Source organism: Cibotium barometz, chromosome 25 (genome assembly GCF_041138505.1).
Source record: "Cibotium barometz isolate CiBa-2024 chromosome 25, ASM4113850v1, whole genome shotgun sequence".
Lineage (NCBI taxonomy): Eukaryota > Viridiplantae > Streptophyta > Polypodiopsida > Cyatheales > Cibotiaceae > Cibotium > Cibotium barometz.
In genome coordinates this window covers 47,524,850-47,545,261 of record NC_141070.1, presented here as the reverse complement: position 1 = coordinate 47,545,261, position 20,412 = coordinate 47,524,850, and the positions used below count along the sequence as shown (strand labels likewise).

Genomic DNA, 20,412 nt, shown 5'->3' with positions numbered 1-20,412 from the left:
CGCAACAAACCGTCAATACCTCATGACATTATCCGAGCAGAGTTTGATGCGCCTCCTATGATGGTAGAGGCCATATTTCAGACTATATGCCTGCTAGACAGATTCAAAGAGATGCCACAGGACAAATTGTCATACAGAGCTTTTGAGGCATCTAGATAGCTGGCTGAGGCAGGAGACAGAGGATCATGGTATGCACAGGTCACACATTGGTTCTCACAGCATGGCCTAGACATGGATCATCTACCACCATTCCAGTATGACAGGGATGCACCACATATCCGTCTCTCTCATAGTGAGAGGAACAAATTATTGAGACAGGATCTATGGCAGCTCTATACACGAGAGACATGGATATCGCCTACACAGCCTCTTCCACCGAAGATGCTATACCACAGAGATCACTTCATGAGTATCACTGATGATGGATTTATAGAGAGGCCTAGATACATGGAGGGCTTTTTACCCCACAGCTCCCGAGTGGCTATTGGTCAGCTTAGAGTTTCATCACACCGATTGGAGTTGAGACTGGCAGAGCAGCACGGATCCCCCGAGAGGAGAGGGTATGCAGATTGTGCAGAGAGGAGGTGGAGAGTGAGGAGCATTATGTATGCAGATGCAGAGCATACAGCCATCAGAGAGAGATATCCCATTTTATTCAGAGAGCCACATTCCCTACGCCAGATCTTTGAGGCAGCAGACTAGCGCATACTGGGGAGATTCATTCTAGACATACAGCGCCACAGAGAGACATCATTACAGGCTCCGACAGCTCCAGAGGGGGGACGACAGACACAGATTACTACATTTTTTCAGAGATCCGTCCCCCTCCCAGCCCCTACACGGCAGGGAATTACTCTCCAGAGAGCAGAGACACTTAGAGCCCGCAGGAGACAGAGGATACCTGGCTTTCGGACACCACGCCTATACCAGAGAGAGATGACAGAGATCAGAGCTCAGTTTCACAAAGAGGGTGCAAAGCGACTGGCTCGCTTCAGAGCACACCCAAGCATGTTCTTCAAGGAGCTGTGGACACCCCCTTCATTGATGTATACCATTTTATACCCCCAGTATGGTACAGGATGGAGCTAGCTAGGTTGCATATCATGATTGTATACTCCATGCATATAGCTTTGCATTCTCCTAGTAGTAGAGCTCCATCCCCTTCACCACTCATTGTACTTATTGCACACCAGGATTCAGCTTCTTAGGTCAGTACTTTTTCATTTTGTTGAGATGACAGAGGATACCCCATACAGGTACTCCGATTTGTCTCATAGGTCGAGTTCGGTCTTTTGGAAGACGTTAATAAAATCTCTCTCTCTCTCTCCCTCTCTCTCTCTCTCTCTCTGTCTCTCTCTCTCTCTCTCCCCATCGCACCTGTTCGCCATCTCCTCTGTTCTCCCTTGTTCGCCTGCATTCACCCATGTTCGCCTGCATTCGCCCGTCTTCTCTGTTCGCCACCCTTCGCCCCTATTCGCCTGCATTCGCCCCCTCTGTGTGTGCAGCCCCTCTCTCTCTCTCTCTCTTGCGCACCCTGCCCGTCTCCCTGTCCGCCCGCCTGACGTTAATAAAATCCTCTCTCTCTCTCTCTCTCGCATCTGTTCGCCATCTCCTCTGTTCTCCCTTGTTCACCTGCATTCACCCATGTTCGCCTGCATTCTCCCGTCTTCTCTGTTCGCCACCCTTCGCCCCTATTCGCCTGCATTCGTGTGTGCAGCCCCTCTCTCTCTCTCTCTCTTGCGCACCCAGCCCGTCTCCCTGTCCGCCCGCCTGTGCGCTAGTCCCTTCGCCTCGATAATCCCACCCACCCTTCTTCAGGCCCCCAAGGCAGCAACATAACTCTCTCTCTCTCTACTCCCTGCCTGTGGAAAGCGCTGCAAAGTAATCTCGAGGAATGGCTCCGAGTCTCCAAGAGAAGCTCGAGGCCCTCGAGACGGCAATGAAGGCAAAGTGAGGGAGGAGACTCAAAGGGAAGAACACCAAATCATTCACACCACCATTGAGGAAGAGAAGATGAGGCATGCCCGCCGCCTCAACATTCGAGTCACAGGTATAGCCGAGACACCCGACTCCACTCCCGAGAAAGATGGACAGCTTCTATGCATGAAGCACGGCTACAAGGAAGAGGACCCTCTCCCCTTCACCAAAGCATGGAGAGCCGGAAAAGACTCAACACGCAAGCGAGCCCTCATCCTACGGTTTGCAGGAGAGATGGAGAGGGTCACCTTCATGAGGAAGAGGGTGATTCTACAAGGATTACAGGGAGATCCCATCTATTTGGATGACGACCTTACAAGGATGCACATAGAACACAAGAAAACATGCATGCCGAGAGTCCTACAAGCCCGGAAAGAGGGCAAGAGAGCATTCTATCGCGATGGTCGTGTCATCATCGATGGCAAGGCCACCGATTAGCGCCAGGCGGCCTATGGGACATCGGCTATGGAGGATTTAGATTCACACGTACACAGCAGTTTGGAACTACAATGGAGCACTTTGGACACTTCCTGGGAGGATGGAGGAGGTCATGGAGGGACGGGACATCATACTACTTACAGAGACGCACCAGAGCCCAGAGAGGGGGCTACCCAAAGTAGAGGGCTATCAGTGGGAGTTTACATAAGGGGGACCACACGGCAGAGCACATCGAGAGGATCTGGAGGTATAGCGGTACTCTTCAAGCGAGAGCTACAGGAGCGCCTACAGGTGGTAGCACGTGACCAGGAGGCTAGATACATGTGGATTAGACTGCAGCTCTCAGCAGACAGGGTGTTAAACATTGCTCTATGCTACTTCTCTCCTAGAGGATCGAGATATGCCATGACAGCAGAGGAGGAGAGTAGAGGGAGGAGGAGGACACAGGGCCATTGGGAGAGTCACCATATGCAGCCCTTTCAGATGAGATCATACACTACTCCAACCTGGGGGAAGTCCTCCTTATGGGGGACTTCAATGCACGGACACAGAGCCGACAGTGCGACATTTATGATTTCGAGCACCCCGATGTGATGCACACTACTCCCTCTACTCTCCTCCTCTGCTGTCATGGCATATCTCGATCCTCTAGGAGAGTCACCATATGCAGCCCTTTCAGATGAGATCATACACTGCTCCAAGGGAAAGTCCTCCTTATGGGGGACTTCAATGCATAGACACAGAGCCGACAGTGCGACATTTATGATTTCGAGCACTCCGATGTGATGCACACACTACAGGTGGACACGGGAGCTTGCAGGGTGTCAGAGGACATGGGGCCGGATAACACCAAATATGGTCATCACTTACTTGAGCTGAGAGCGCGACACCATCTTGTTATTTATAACGGGATGAGACAGTGGCAGGATTCAGGAACACTGACATGCTTTCCACGATCAAGGGGGGCTAGCACGGTGGACTACATCATGGGGTCCATGGAGACCACACAGGCAGTGACATCTTTCACCATCCCCCCCTGTCCTATTGGTGCGGATCACACGTACCTCTTACTGTCACTGGCGAGCTCCACACCAGCACCCACACAGCCCCCACAGGCATTGCATACAACTTTCTACTTCACCCATGACTTGGCAAACATATATGAGCATCATGTATATGACTTGGCAAACATATATGAGCATCATGTATATGACGGGCTATTCTAGATGGATCCCATGTCACCTCTAAACACACTCACCACACCCAACTGTCATCTCTACTACATACGGCCGCCACCCGCAACTTCCCCCATCATACACATTGCACACACATAGATCTGGGAGCATGCCCCATAATCGGTGGTATGATGATGAGTGCAAAGAGCTATATAGACACCTCCGTGTGCCCAGAGAGCGCTGGGGACCATTACACAAAGACAGGCAAGCCGACAGATGAGGACCCTCACACGCCGTAAGAGGCGTGCATATGAGGCGGCACAGTACTGGGATATATACCACGTACTCATGAGCAAAGATGCAACCACTGCATGGCACAGGATAAGAGAGCCTCGCCCTCGTACCCCGATTGAGGATCCACACACATGGCACACATATGCAAAGAGCCTCTACCATATCCCTCAGCAGTCGCCCATACCACAGCCACAGGAGTCCTGCCCTACCACCTCTACTTTCTTTACCGCCTCAATGGTAGAGAGAGCTATCCGCCGGCTACAACATGGGAGATCGGCTGACCACACACGTATACAGAGTGAGCATCTTATTTATGCAGCTGACACACGGGGACCCTTTGTTGCTCACCTCTTAAAAAGGGCACTAGTGGAGGGCCTACCAGCTCACGCCATCGTGCCTCTCCACAAAGCGGGAGACATGCTAGACCCCAGCAACTACAGGACTATCATGATTGGTCATACATTGGCCAAACTTTATGGCACAGTGCTCGAGGCAGAGTTGGGCTCATATGCAGAGAAGGAGAGACTACGAGCACCAGGGCAGGCTGGATTCCGACGAGCTTTCTCCACTATTGACCATATATTCACTCTAAGATGTCTGATTGACCAGGCTAGGGCGCGGGAGAATATATTATACTACTGCTTTATGGATTTCCGCAAACACGGTGCCACGAGAGAGACTCTTCCAACGCCTACAGTCATTGGGGATCCCATCAGAGATGGTTTGGGGCATCTATGCTTTATATGAGCAAGTCCTCGAGCGCATACGATGCCCCGGGGGGCTATCTGATGTTATTGCTAGCACCATAGGTGTGAAGCAAGGATGCACACTCTCTCCTTCACTATTTTGCTATACATCTATGAGGTGGCTCACTTCATTGGTCACGGTGGTGGGGACAAGGTGGACATCTCAGGTACCACAATCCACATTATGCTATATGTAGATGATATTATTCTGGTCTCTGAGTCGCGGATGGGACTACAGCACCATCTCCATGCACTCGATGACTTCTGCACACACAGAGGGGGGTTAGAGTGAACCTTGGGAAAACCAAGGCCATGATTTTCCACACCTCAAGGCCGGTTCGACGACAGGCCATCTTCACACTAGCAAGAGGACAGGTAGAGGTGGTAGACTCATATGTGTACCTAGGGATTACATTTATGACTCCACCAGGAAGATTTACTATGGCACAAGCAGCCAGGGACTCACACGAGGGTATGCAGCTCTGGCCATGCTAGAGAGACAGTGTCACCAAGCACACTTCCAAGATCCCCGCACGAAGGGGTGGTATTTGACACACTAGCCACCCTTGCTTTGATGTATGCTGCAGCAGTATGGGCACCTGGGCTCGCCACCTCCACATGGTCTCAGATAGAGAGGCTCAGATTCTCAAGCTCTCACGGATGATCTGCAACAAACCCTCCGTCCCACATGACATTGTCCGGACGGAGTTTGCTGCACCTCCTATGCTAGTAGAGGCCCTCTTCCAAACGATCTGCTTCATACACAGGATCAAAGATATGCCATCAGATCAACTCTCACATAGAGCTTTTGAGGCGTCCAGGCAGCTCGCAAAGAGTGGAGATAGGAGATCATGGTATTCATAGATGATACGGTGGCTCACTCAACATGGTCTCGACATAGATCACCTGCCACCTTTCCAGTATGATATACATGCACCACACATCCAACTCTCTCACAGTGAGAGGAACAGAGTCCTTCGACAGGATTTATGGCAGCGATACACTCAAGAGACTTGGATTACACCCAGTCAGCCTCTACCGCCGAAGATGCTATACTACAGAGATCAGTTTATGCGTATCTTAGCGGATGGATTCATACAGAGACCTGGATACATGGATGTGTACATGCCTCACAGTGCCCGAGTGGCGATTGGCCAACTTAGAGTGTCATCACACCAGCTTGAGATTGAGGCAGGTAGGGCAACACGGATCCCCAGAGCAGAGACGATATGCAGACTATGCCAGTTGAGAGTGAGGAACATTATGTATGCAGATGCCGAGCATATATAGTGTCATTAGAGATAGATACACCACCATCTTCAGTGGACATCCCTCACTCCGCCAGATCATGGAGTCCGCAGACCATCGCAGATTTGGCCAGTGTTAGAGACACAACGCCACAGAGAGACACTGATACGGACTCCTACCACAGGAAGAGGTGGGCGACAGCTCCAGCTCACTGATTTCTTCCAGAGATCTATCCCAGTGCCTACCCTGACACGGGAGGGGGTTACACTTCAGCGCGCTGCGGACCTCTGAGCTAGACGGAGACCGAGAGCACCAGGCTACCAGACTCCCAGACTACATCAGAGGGAGATCACAGAGATACGGGCTCGACATCAGCACCATATTCAGGAGCGGCTAGCTCACTTACACTCACACCCGGAGATCATGCTCCGAGGTATTTTTGCCTCGCCATCGCCTATGTATCACATATTACACCCCCATTATGGTATTGGTTGGAGCTAGACAGATCTACATTACATTCTTGTATACCCTACGCATACAGGTTGCATACTGAGCCTCTAGCAGTAGTGCTCCATCCATCAACTAGCTCAGTACTTTCATACTTTATTTCATGTTCATTTTGTCCTTTTTTTTCAAGACATTGACAGTTGTACATTGATTTGTCTCATAGGTCGAGTCTCTCTCTCTCTCTCTCTCTCTCTCTCTCTCTCACTTTTGTACTCCCCCATATTCATGTATTCATGTATCCATGTCTCTCTCACTTTTGTACTCCCCCATATTCATGTATTCATGTATCCATGTACTCATGCACCCCATTTTGACTAGTAGCATTAGCTTCCCACTCTCCCTAGTTGCTGCTTCCGAATGCCCCCCCTACTGACGTATGTTGGGGTAAAGGCATTATGCCCACCCTTGTAGTGTGTACAAGCCCATAAGTTTTATAGTACATAGTACACTTAGTACTTTTAATGTACTAAGTGCACTATGTATACTAGAGCAAATATACATGTGTGATAGGGGAGTCACACACTCATATTACTGTGAGTTGACTTATCCCCACATGTCTCTCTCTCTCTCTCTCTCTCTCTCTCTCTCTCTCTCTCTCTTCTTTGTGTGTGTCTCTCCCACTGTCCACATGAAACCCTAACTCTCTCCCTTCAACTGGTATCAGAGCCACGGTTGTGTCCGTGTGTGTGCGGGTGTGCTGAGTCGTCTTCATCGCGAAGAAGAAGCTCGGCTATGGAGCCTTGAGCTTGGCACGAGCAGAGGAGATTGCTTGGAGCTTTTTGGTGCTCAGCAAGGAGCACGTGCGCTGCAAGACAGTGAGAGGGAGTGGCAGCAGTGCGTTGCAGCAAGGCGTTGGGCGTCAGACGCCTGGCCACAAGAAGGAGGTGGAGCGCGTTGTGAAGATCACTAAAGACGACTCCACTTGGCGAGCCACCCTCAAGCCTGTCACCTTCTTCCCGACTCGCTGGGGAAGCGCTCACAGCAGGTGAGGCATGTGCTGTGGAGGGATGTGCTGCGGGCCAACACGCGCAAGGACAGTAGGAGGCGTAGGCGTTTAGCAATGCCGTCTGGTCCCTCGCCTGCCCAAACAGCGCTGCGGGCCAACACGCGCAAGGAGCGTAGGAGGCGTAGGCGTTTAGCAATGCCGTCTGGTCCCTCGCCTGCCCAAACAGCGCCCACTCCGACCTCTCCCCTGCGACCTTCAGCGGCCAACAGCTGAAGCCCGTCAATGAGCTCGCCCGCAAGGTTGGTGCTGGCGAGGCAAGCGTGCAGATGATGGCGCCCAAGAAGTTAGCTCCCTTCAACTTGCCGTCAAACACATCCACATTTCCTGCAAACTGACCCGGATTGTGACCAATGTCACCCAATTTTGCCAATTTTGCTCAAAATCTGAGCCATTTGGACCTTTACTTGCTCAATTGATGAAAATGAACAAGCAAATCCCAAAATTGAAGGCAAATACCTCTGAAATCAGCTGATTTCTGTTGCAGAAAAGGGGGGGTCGTGCTGATGATTGCAGAAAGATTGTGCTCCTCAGGCGTGAGTATCCTCAAGCGAGCTGCAGAAGACTGAGCCAATGGAGAGCTCCTCAGGCGGAAGTATGGTTGAAGCTGGTACGTCGACGGAGGGAACTGCAAGCTGGCGGCGTTTCGCTATAGGTGCCTCACCTACTGCGAGCGTTGCTCATGTTGAGAATCAAACTGGCAAAACACTGAAGGCTTTGCATTCCGACAATGGTGGAGAGTATATGTCCAAACAGTTTCAGGACTTTTGTGATGCTAAAGGCATCAAGAGGGAGCTCTCTACTCCTTATGATCCTCCACAAAACAGGACAGCAGAGAGGATGAACAGGACCATTCAGGAGAAGGTCCGTTCTATGTTGTCACATGCTGCGTTACCTCATGGTTTTTGGGCTGAAGCTGTTATGACAGCCATTCATCTTATAAACAGGTCACCTAACACGAGGCTTGGTGGGAAAGTGCCAGAGGAAGTATGGACAGGGAAGCCTCCGTCCTACAAGCACTTGAGAGTGTTTGGTTGCGTTGCGTACGTGCACATACGCAGGGAAATACGCACCAAACTTGATCCTAAATCTCACAAATGCATATTCCTAGGATATGGTGACAGAGGTGAAATGGGGTATAGACTTTGGGATCCCGTGAATAGAAAGATTATACGCAGCAATGATGTCATTTTTGATGAAACATGCATGTATAAGGAGCCTGCAAGGCAACAGGAGCCTGGCAGAGTCATCTTTGATGATGATGGACATCATGGACAACAACCAAGGGCTGTAAATCAGCCATTACAGCAACAAAACTAGCCCTTAAATGGTGTTGAAAATGGTCCAAATGGACAGCCAGAGATGGCAGAAGATATCCCTATGGATATCCCACAGTTAGAGGAGATACCGGGCATGATCTTTCAACCTTATGGCATGGAACAGGAGCCACCAATTGGTGATATGCAGGCTGGACAGCAACCTGCAAATGATAGTCATTGGGTACGGAGGTCCACAAGACCCTCCAGAATCCCTGACAGGTTTGTTCCAGGGGTTGACTACTTGATGCTCACTGACTGTGGGGAGCCCTCATGTTATAAGGAGGCTTTACAGAGGGCAGACAAGGCTCTTTGGGAGCGTGCTATGAAGTCAGAGATGGATTCTCTGCACAAAAATGGAACATGGAAGTTGGTGCATTTGCCTACAGGCAAGAAGGTTTTGCCATGCAAGTGGGTTTACAGGCTCAAAGCTGCACTTGATGCAAAGCCAAGATACAAAGCCAGGTTAGTGGCTAAGGGCTTCAAGCAGGAATATGGTGTGGACTTTGATGAGATCTTCTCTCCAGTGGTCAAAATGACCACACTTAGAGCTGTATTAGCTTTGGTTGCTCATGATGATCTGGATTTGATTCAAATGGATGTGAAGACTGCTTTTCTTCACGGTGATCTCCATGAGGAGATATATATGCAACAGCCAGAGGGTTATGCAGCGAATGGAAAGGAGAAGCTTGTATGCAAGCTGAAAAAGAGTCTTTATGGGCTTAAACAGGCACCAAGGGAATGGTATCATAAATTTGATACATTCATGAAATCCCAGGATTTCAGGAGGAGTGACATAGATCTCTGCTTATACACCAAGAAAGCTTTGGATGGCAGTCTATTGATCCTCATCTTGTATGTTGATGATATGTTGATTGCCGGGAAATCTCGTAAAGAGATGGATGCCTTGAAGAAGAGGCTGCATCAGACCTTTGATATGAAGGATTTGGGTGATGCAAATCACATTTTGGGTATGCAGATACTTCGGGACAGAAATCAGCATGTGTTGTATTTGTCTCAGAAGGAATACATTGGCAAAGTTTTGCAGAGGTTCAATATGGACGGGGGAAAGAAGACTAGTACTCCTTTGCCTCCATGTGTGAAACTCAGTGCTATGGACAGCCCACAGTCAGATAGTGGCAGGGCTGATATGGCCAAGATTCCGTATGCTTCAGCTTGTGGCAGTCTCATGTATGCCATGGTTGCAACCAAGCCGGACATTGCATTTGCAATGGGAGTGGTTTCTAGATACATGGCCAACCCTGGCAAGAAGCATTGGGAAGCAGTGAAAGGTGTCATGAGATACCCCAAGGGCAGACAGGATATGTGCATTTGCTTTGGCAAACAGGATGCATTAGTGCATGGTTACACGGATTCGAATTATGCCGGTCATCCAGATAACCGGAAGTCTACTACCGGTTATGTGTTTACATTCACAGGAGGTGCTGTGTCATGGATATCCAGGATGCAGAAGTGCACTGCCTTATCTACTACAGAGGCGAGTATATTGCAGCCACAAAGGCTTGCAAGGAGGCATTATGGCTATCTCGGTTAGTGGTTGATTTGGGTTATACAGGGGATATTCCATTGTTGCATTGTGACAGTCAGAGTGCCATCCAGTTGGCAAAGAACCCTGTTTTTCATGCAAAGACGAAGCATGTGGATGTGAAGTATCACTTCATCAGAGAGGTGATAGAGAACAAGCAAATTCAGCTTGTCAAGATTCATACGGATGACAACCCGGCTGATATGTTGACAAAGAGTTTGCCTTCAGAGCAGTTTGCTGATTGCAGACACTTGATGGGCATTGGATGAGGCCAGTTTCGGCCTTGATATGGCCTTGTATATTATCATGTACATGCTGATTTTTCTTTTCCTTCATTTAAGGGCACTTTGCCTTTAAGTGGGAGGTTGTTGGGGTAAAGGCATTATGCCCACCCTTGTAGTGTGTACAAGCCCATAAGTTTTATAGTACATAGTACACTTAGTACTTTTAATGTACTAAGTGCACTATGTGTACTAGAGCAAATATACATGTGTGATAGGGGAGTCACACACTCATATTACTGTGAGTTGACTTATCCCCACATGTCTCTCTCTCTCTCTCTCTTCTTCTCTGTGTGTGTCTCCCACATGAAACCCTAACTCTCTCCCTTCAATGTATTGTCCAAGGCCCCAAGTCACTCAGAGTGCCGACGTGCTGGTCTTCTCTGGTCGTGCTGCAGCCCGCGCTCATTGCCTCTCTCTCTCTCTCTCTCTCTCTCTCTCTCTCTCTCTCTCTCGCACACGCTCGCGGCTGGCCGCTAAACTCTCTCCCCCCCCCTCTCTCTCTCTCTCTCTCTCTCTCTCTCTCTCTCACTTTTGTACTCTCTCTCTCTCTCTCTCTCTCTCTCTCTCTCTCTCTCTCTCTCTCTCTCTCTCCTCCCCCATATTCATGTATTCATGTATCCATGTACTCATGCTCCCCATTTTGACTAGTAGCATTAGCTTCCCACTCTCCCTAGTTGTTGCTCCGAATGCCCCCCCTACTGATGTATTGTGGGGCTAGATACTTAGTTCTTTCTTTTCTTTTCCAGACAGTGTATCAGATGTCACATGGTTGTAACTTTGGTCTCATGGGTCACTTTGGCATTTTGAAGACGTTAATATAACATTTCATTTCATTTCATTTCTCTCTCTCTTTGTCAGACTGGATACTCAGAGGACATGGAGTTCACCTAGTCATTCACTAGGGACAAAGATGGCCTTCTACAGAGATCACCTCCTAAGGATGGGTTCATCATCCGTCCACGCTACATGGACATCCACCTATCCTTTGGGGTGAGATTTGCGATCGGCCAGATCCGCACCTCGTCCCACCAGCTGAGAGTGGAGACTGCCAGATATGGGCCAAGGGCGGCCGCACCAGAGGACATGATATGCCAGCTCTGTCACACAGAGAGCCCGAGACAGAGGACCATTACATATGGCGATGCCCCGTGTACTATGAGATTCAGGGGAGGTTCCACTGCCTCTTCTGAGCTGGGTTCGGCCCACTTTCCAGGATCATGGACTTCCCGGATCAGAGATGCCTAGGACTTTTTCTTCTAGAGCTCCGTAGACACAGGGAGTCCTTAGTGAGATCCAGATCAGCTGTACTTGCTCGAGGACCAGCACAGAGAACTCTCACTAACTTCTTCCATACCCCGGGGGCCGATCCACCCATCATACCCAAACCACAGGCTAGTGTAGGAGCTCGGCCGAGAGTTGTGACACTCGACAGAGCCACTAAGTTATGCAGAGCTCGACGCCCCAGACCCCATGGCCCTTGCCCACGGCCACGCCACCACAGGAAGATCCGGGCCATCATCTCCCATAATCATAGGACCTTCTCGCGCCAGCTCAGTTTTACCACCTTGAGCACCATGTCACAACGGCCCAGGAGGGATGTATTAGGGTGATATGAGAGCTCTCTGCTCATGTACCTAGATCAAATTTTAAAGTTCTAGATTTTTGTTATCTTTCTTTATTATTATTTTGTACCCAGGATTATGTACCTCATGGATATGATGTAACCTTTTGGTCTCATAGGTCATTTTGGACTTTTGCAGACGTTAATAAAACTTTCTTTCTTCTTTCTTTCTTTCTTTCTCTCTCTCCCGCAAGTCTCTCTCTCTCTCTCTCTCTCTCTCTCTCTCTCTCTCTCATGACCCTGTGAAAATGGAACAGCACAAGTGTGGGCATGGTGGTTGGTGAGCAAGATAAATATTAAATGATTCATATCTGGGATGCCTGGACAAATAAAAATATGATGGACATCTTCAAGTGTGAAGGGGGACCAAGAACATTAATATTTTTAATGTTCTAACCATGGGTGGTCCCTAGGCATAAGTGACCCTTAGAAGTTTAATAAACTTGAGAAAGGGGCCTAAGATATTTTTGGAGAAAGGGGTAACTCCACTTTGGGAGTTACACGCCTCTCTCATCTCTCTCTCTCTTGCTTTTGGGAAGGCGTGCAAGCTACGTGCGTGGAGGAGGGGAGAAACCCTGTGGACTGGCTGCTGGTTTTTGCTACATACTGAACAGGCCGTACAGTCCACGTGGTTGCAGGCCGTACAGCACTGGTGGAGGCTGCCCGTACAGAGCTATTGACAGCACGTACAGTCCGCTGCTGCAGGTTCAGGCAGCGCAGGCAGGTACGAACAAGTACAGTCCGTACTGTTGGCAGCTGTACGTAACTGGTTGTAGGCGCTGCTGTACGACAACAGGTACAGACTGCTGTGCATCAACTGGTTCAGGTGACGCATGCGACTAGGGTACAGACAGCAGGCGGGCAGGTTCAGGCAACTGCAAGTACAGTCCGTACAGTCCTATACGGACAAGTACAGTCAAGTGCTGCGGACCTGTACGGACAGGTGCAAGCGGCTACAGACCTGTTCCGTCCTGAACAGTGGTAGGCGGCACTTTATCATAGTCAAGCTGGTGCATCAGTCAGGCGGTTGCAGGAAAAAAGTACAGATGGTCTTTTGCAAGTCCAGACTGGTACATTCAGTCCCTCTAGTGCAGATCCACGCATTGAATTGGTAAGCTCTGAACTAGTCAATCTTCCTTTCTTTCCACTGGCTTATGTCTACTGTAGAGTTGTGTTATCTGGTTCTCCAAGAAGTGGTGGCTCCTCAACAGTGGAAGCTGGAACATGCTCATCAAAGGCAAACATCTCTGCTGACAACAACCTCATTCCTCTCTTTGCTAATGACGACAATCTCAAGAGCTTCGATGCCTGCTCTCCCGACCCTCTTTTCTTGTTGGAAGTGGTGGCTCCTCAACAGTGGAAGCTGGAACATGCTCATCAAAGGCGAACATCTCTGCTGACAACCTCATTCCTCTCTTTGCTAATGACGACAATCTCAAGAGCTTCGATGCCTGCTCTCCCGACCCTCTTTCTTGTTGTAGCCATGGTGATGATGCCTCTTTGGGCTATAATTATGACAATGCCTGCTCTTGTAACCTCTCTCTGGATTGTCGTCAGAAAGATGTCTACTTGCACAACAATAGAATCCTCACAACAATGGACATGGGAATCTTGCAAACATCCCTCGTGCCGACGATCATGGCAAATTTGGTGTCAACTTTTTGTGTCCATGTGAACAACTACTAACAAGGGATGGCGAGGAGGGGTGGGTTGGGTAGGGATGCAGAGGCTATACCCTAACCAAGAAGCCAATGCACACAGATGATAAGAACACCCAAATAGTGACTTTTCTCAGCCCCGACTTGTGCACTCCTTGAGACTAAGGCTCTACCCTAACCAGGAAACTTACGCACATGGGTGATAAAAGGTAAAAAATTTGCTCTGATACCAACTGTAGAACACTTGACCTAAGTGCAGAAGAGATAAGAGAAGAGTTATGCAGAATCAACACACCCAGCACACACTAGAGTACTGAACTATTCTCTGTATTATGCGCAAGAAAAAAGTAATACAACTGAATCTCTAGTACAAAAATGACTCAAAAAGCACTACTGAAAATCTTCTATCCAGCCCACTTGTAGAGAAATGCTATGTAGAAGACTGCACTTGAGAAATGCAGATGAATTTGACAATTTGGTTGTGCACGTATATATACGCACCATAGAGCTGGTCAGCCACTTCTAATCATGCCAGTCTGTTATAATGCTCACAACAAATAATAATATATTATGTTTTCACATTGGGGGGGGAGAGCTGCCCACCTTGCCCAAGCCCTGCCCAGCTGACCATACTGCAGCCTGCCTTGCCTGCGCACAACTCCGCTGGACAACCTCTGCTGCCTGTCCTGTGCATGCATCTCTGCTGGCCAACCTGTTCATGGGATGCCACCTGGCACCATAGATGAGGAGTAGGTGACACACAAAAAAAAACATGGCTCCACTGCAGCAGCCCTCCTCGCGACTCTAATGAGATCGATAGTCAGAATGCAGGGGGATCTTCCACCTCGGACTCTGAATTGTTATCATGCTGCTGCTCTTCTCCAACGTCAGTTTGCCCCAGAGAAGTCATGGAATCAGGATGAGGGGACTCCACTTCGCATCCTCGCATGGCTGCCTTTGGTAAGATGTGTGTTGTTCAGCAATGTGCTGAGAGCATCATTGATGGCAAGGACAAGGAAATGAACAAAGGGAAAAGAGGACTTTTCCCAAGCCCCAACCATGCTCTAGGCTGAAAAGGAGGACAACCAGGTAGTCGTTCCCAACTTTAGAAGAGGATCCACATATCCCACTGGTCAGCACGTGAGCTCGAAGTTACAGTATACCCTGAACTACTGTTGCGGAAATCTAGCTAACACAGCTCTAGGCTCTTGTACCAATGTAAGATTATTGGGCTAAATGCAATTGTTTGTTGACAAGGTAAGTATGGCAGCAGAAAACCAAGGCATACAAACACAAGCAGTCCCAATATCCTACTAACTAAACCAAACGTAGTTAACACCCAAGTTGATGAAGAATGCTGCTGTTCCACCAAATGCTAGCCGTAGACCTGCTGCTACCCGCCCTGCAAGCATATTCCTCATACCTTTTAGAGGCTGCTTGACTGCTCTGATGGAGGAGGAAGGAAGATTGATGATGAAAAGAGGAGGGGGGTGTGGTATTTCTAGCCCCTTCTGCCTGCTAAAGTGCTGATCATCTGGTCAGCCTCTGCTCGGCGGGCCAGTTACCTGACCTGCCAGCCTGGCTGCTTGACGATCTCGCCACATGTCCACAACTGTCCATCACCCAAATAAAGCTGCCCGGTGCCCTAATGACCCAAAATCCGATCCTTGATTATGTATCTCTTGTCGTTCCCACAAGTGTCCAAAGCTCTTTTTGGACAGATCATAAAGTAAAAATATTGCTATGCATATTATGAAGCAAAAACATCATAGATTCTCAAAGATTAGTCATTAGTTTAGTGCCTACCTGTGTGCCAATCAAAAGGCATGCATCCGCTTTCTCAAGGCCCGAGATAGTGGTGTTCAGCAGGTAATCACTTCGAATATCAGCATTAGGTCGTAGTCCATCTCCTTCACAGCGTAAGTTTTCACACCCTAGTTTGTTCAGAAAATCTTTCAAGGCCATCATAGATTCTGCATCTGCAAGCTTTCCAGCAATTCCAGCCATTTTCTCTGGACATGTCTTGGATACAGCACCTGCCACTGCTTGTAGAGCATTGTACCACGATGCAGGCTCCAAACGCCCATTTGCATGTCGAATCATTGGCTCACTTAACCGCTGACGTTTTAGTCCGTCATAGCAAAAGCGTGCCTTGTCTGACAACCACTCTTCATTCACATCCTGTACAATTGAAATAAGAACTTGACTTACATAACTTTGAACTGCTGATATCAAAAAAAACATACAAAAATTGCAAGTCCACAAAAATATGCAACTATTCTCGGGATATTAGTAGACCTACTCAGAGGATGACCTTTGAGGAGGTGAAAGAAATGGAGGATCCTGCCAAGGTAAAGGTGACTAAGAAACTAGAGACAGGGCTCAAGAATGAGGAAGTTTCAAACATGAGAGAGTATAAAGCTCATGAACACAAGAATGTGGAAGAGAGAGACATAACACAATCCTTTTCCTCTACCAATGTGTTGATGAGAGTGGAGACTCTTCACTAGAGTAGAGAGACATTGAAGAGCTTCTAAGTCTTAAAAGTTCAATTTTGAATGACATATATATATACCTAGATGAATCCAGGAACATGCCCAAATTCACCTTTTAGGCACGTGCATGTTATATTCTCATGGTAGTCAACCCACAAGACTATATAACTATCAACTCCATTATGCATAGTATGGACTAGATACTACGACATCCCCACTAACGTCATCAATGCCCAATAGTGCACACACACACACACACACACACACATAAGAGCATATATTCACACAAATCCTTTCAAACTGAGTTTCTTTCAAACCTCCGGAGATGCAGGGCAGACTCAGCCATAATGAAGCCTAGCACTAAGGGAAGTAGCAAATAGAAAGAATCAGTATAGCAAATAAGTAGTTGATAGGGCAAATGCACCGCTAAAGATAGAAAGAATTAGCACAATATCAACTGGCCGTAACTCGGACAAAAACTTCACAATGTGAAATCTGCATGTCCACTAATCAAGCTAAATTATATACCTAGATGAATCCAGGATCATGCCCGAATTCACCTTTTATGAACGTGCATGTTATATTCTCATGATAGTCAACCCACAAGACTATATAACTATCAACTCCATTATGCATAGTATGGACTAGATACTACGACATCCCCACTAACGTCATCAGTGCCCAATAGTGGGTGTAGAACACTGTATCAAGATATGCTCTCCCACACGCACTCCACACACACACACACACACACACACATAAGAGCATATATTCACACACAGCCTTTCGTACTGAGTTTCTGTCAAACCTCCGGAGATGTAGGGCATACTCAACCATAATCACAAATGATGTCTAAGACTCAATGTATATTCATAAGGCTTCGCATTTATATATACAGCAATTGCATGGAATTGCATGATCCTGAGATCAAAATACAAAGCCACCTTTACTTTGTAAAAGATTACCCCTAGTGTGTTTTGCCCTCTTACTGGTGTGTGAACAACCAACGTCCAAAATTATAACATAAGGAGCAAACCTCATTCAGGCGTGGAATGATACGCATGACTTCCGGGCCTCTGCTATTTATTCTAATGTTAGAACCAACTGCATCAGACACATCTATACTTTCTGTGCTCTTCAACTCCCAGCTCCGGGCTGTGAATGCAAATGGCTTGGATGTAAGGGCCCCAACTGGACAAATATCAATCACGTTGCCAGACAGCTCACTTGACATTGCCCTTTCAACATAGGTACCAATTTCTTCACTGCCACCACGGCCAAGTACACCCAAATCTTGAATTCCAGCTATTTCTGTGGCAAACCTTACACACCTGCAGAAATTTCACTGGAGGCATTAGTGCCTCTAACGAGGATAAAAATGAAGGAACACCCAACAAAAGTTTCACCTGACAAGTCACAAAACTGAGGCACTGACCTCGTGCACTGTATACAACGTGTCATTACTGTTTTCACAAGAGGCCCCAAATTTTTGTCCAGAACAGTGCGCTTCGTCTCAATGAACCTTCCTCTATCAGCGCCAAACTCCATCGACTGATCTTGCAAATCGCATTCTCCTCCCTGATCGCAAATTGGACAATCCAACGGATGATTGGCTAGAAGGAATTCCATCACTCCTTCTCTCGCCTTCAGCACCATGGGGGTATTTGTTTTTATTTTCATACCTGTAACAAAATGTTTCCTTGGAAAATGAAAAAGAAAATCCAGCAAAGTCCAAAAACAAACTATTGCCAGCAACTGTCCCACGCTTCATCTATTTGACTGAAGACCCTCAAGCAGAAAATGCTTGGTTTAGAACTGATCTTATGACACCACACTCTCCTGTCCTATTTTCTCCAGATGCTGGCTTGTAAATTTGAATAACTGCCTGTTAGGACAGGCCCCTCTACAACATTAGGGGGTTGACGAGGCTGTCCAAGCACATGGTAGCCTCATCCCAACCTCCCATTTCGACTCAGAACCCACCCCCTCTTTCCCTTTCGTCTTCTTAGCTGTTCCTTCTCTGTACAAAGATAGATTAGAACTAGGATCGTCAGGTACATATAAAGTTTGTGCATATGCATTTAACAATCATCATGTACATATGAGTTTAGGATCATCAGGACCATCATGTATATAAGCATTCTAGGATCATCATGTGCATATGAATATAGGGGACCAGCATGTACATATGCATCTTAGAATCATCATGTGAATATAAATTATCATATACATAGGCATTCTAGGAACATCATGTACATGTACATATGAATTTAAATGTACATGTGGATTTTAGGAACAATATATTTTAAACCGTTATCTTCATAAACGATGCCTCCTGCCTTGTTACTGGATCCTCCCATCCCCGCCGCCTTTTAGATGGCAGTATCAGCCCTTGTACGAACATAGAAACTTGAATACATGCACCTTCAGGCTTGGGAATCGCTTACTCAGCTGTAAATGAAAACAAATTCCTCCTTTTCAAACAAAAAATAGATTACATGCGAACTACAGGAAATTGTTACCTGGCATTGCAGGCATGGCGCATGATGCAACAGGTTTGGGCGTTTTCTCCACTTCAACGAGGCACATTCGGCAATTTCCAGCGATGGAGAGGCGAGGATGGTAGCAAAACCTGGGGATGTCGATGCCGGCAACCTCGCAGGCCTGAAAAACGGTCATGCCCTTGGGGATTTGCACGGGGTGTCCATCGACGAAGACCTCAATGCAGTCGCTAGGGTTAGGGATGTCCAGGACGGCACCGCCAACGGCAGCCGTTGCAGAGCTCGCCTGTTTGGGGCCGGAATCTGTCGAAACCCTACGCGATGGCGCTTGGCGCAGTGGCAAAAGGCGAGTAGAGCCTCCGGCACCTGCTGCAACAGTGGTAAAACCGCGTGCATCGATGGGTGCGAGAAAAGAAGGGCGTCGGAGAAGAGGCTGCTGGACATGATCATCGTTCTTCCGTGCGGATCGACGCTGCCCTTTCTTGTGCCCCAATGCAGAATTGAGGGCCAATCGACAGTACCACTGCGAGAGGAGAGACTCGTTGTTGGTGGTAGGGGTAGAGTTGGGCGGGCGAGCTCTGAGGTAGGAGACGATCCGTCGAGAGCATCCCATCGTCGTGCAAATTGGATCAATGGCTCATCCCAGTTCTGTGCGTCTTCTTCTCGTTTACAGGCTATTCTGTACGGCCAAGGGCCGCCGCCCTTGTGTGTAACGACCCTAAGACGTGTGTAAAGAGTCTTAGGCCACACTCCCCCTTAGCTGCTTGTCCATGAAACATTTTCACAAAGGGCCTTCCTTTGGGAGACTGCAGTATGGGCGGAGGAGATCTTCCTAAAAAAATCAAGATTCGAGGACCTTTTCAGCTTCCATTAGTGTGTAAAGGCCCTAAGGATTCCTACCTTGGGGCACTAGCTACTATCGACTCATGGTCTTTTCACACCTGAATTGCCTCTCCAGTGTTCAATCGTCAGGGTTGATAACCACACTTTACAAACCAAGCTTCTTTTTTTGGTGAGTGAAAATGCAACACCATAGAGATCAACAACGTTGCCTAGAAGAGCCTCGGGCAATGTGACAACCAACCATTATTTACAGCACCTCCTTGTATTGCATCCAATCATTATGCAAATGAGTAGCCTCATCCGTCTTTGACGTGTAGGGGTTGAGGACAATTTTACTCAGATGCTCAAATGACTAGCCGCACCCGTCTTCGACGGGTTCGGTTTGAGGACAATTTTACTCAAATGCTTAAATAGAGCTCCTCCATCATCCACGAATTGGAATGTGAATATTTTCCCTTTTCATATTAGGCCACGCATCTCCCTACCGTCTTCTCATCAATCTCATAATAACCTTACCATCCAATGCCAATGTCCCGCCACAAAGCTTACACTTTGGGACACAAATGATAGGTATCATAACATCAATGATCGCAACTTGACTTCATCACCAAGTCGTAAACAAATTATGCAATGTCTTCACTCTAGTGTAGCAAAACTACTAACTTGTTGGGTTCATCCCAAGACGATAGGTTAGACATAGGCACAAATCCACTCCAATTTAATAAGTAATCCAATCTCTCTGGTAGATTTCATCATCATC

The 20,412-nt window shown here is 47.9% G+C and overlaps 1 protein-coding gene across 1 annotated transcript in view; it reads right to left on the bottom strand.

Annotated features, from left to right (window-relative positions):
- EMB1467 (NADH-ubiquinone dehydrogenase) overlaps positions 1 to 19,535 on the bottom strand; it is a 29,942-nt gene extending 10,407 nt beyond the window's left edge. Inside the window, exons 1-4 of the mRNA XM_086819663.1 lie at positions 18,831 to 19,535; positions 17,744 to 17,990; positions 17,345 to 17,639; positions 15,620 to 15,994 (exon numbers count right to left, since the gene is read on the bottom strand). Coding sequence (XP_086675789.1) covers positions 15,620 to 15,994; positions 17,345 to 17,639; positions 17,744 to 17,990; positions 18,831 to 19,422 — 1,509 coding nt within the window. The 5' untranslated portion in view covers positions 19,423 to 19,535. The remainder of the gene's footprint in view (positions 1 to 15,619; positions 15,995 to 17,344; positions 17,640 to 17,743; positions 17,991 to 18,830) is intronic.
- Positions 19,536 to 20,412: the final 877 nt, after the last annotated feature.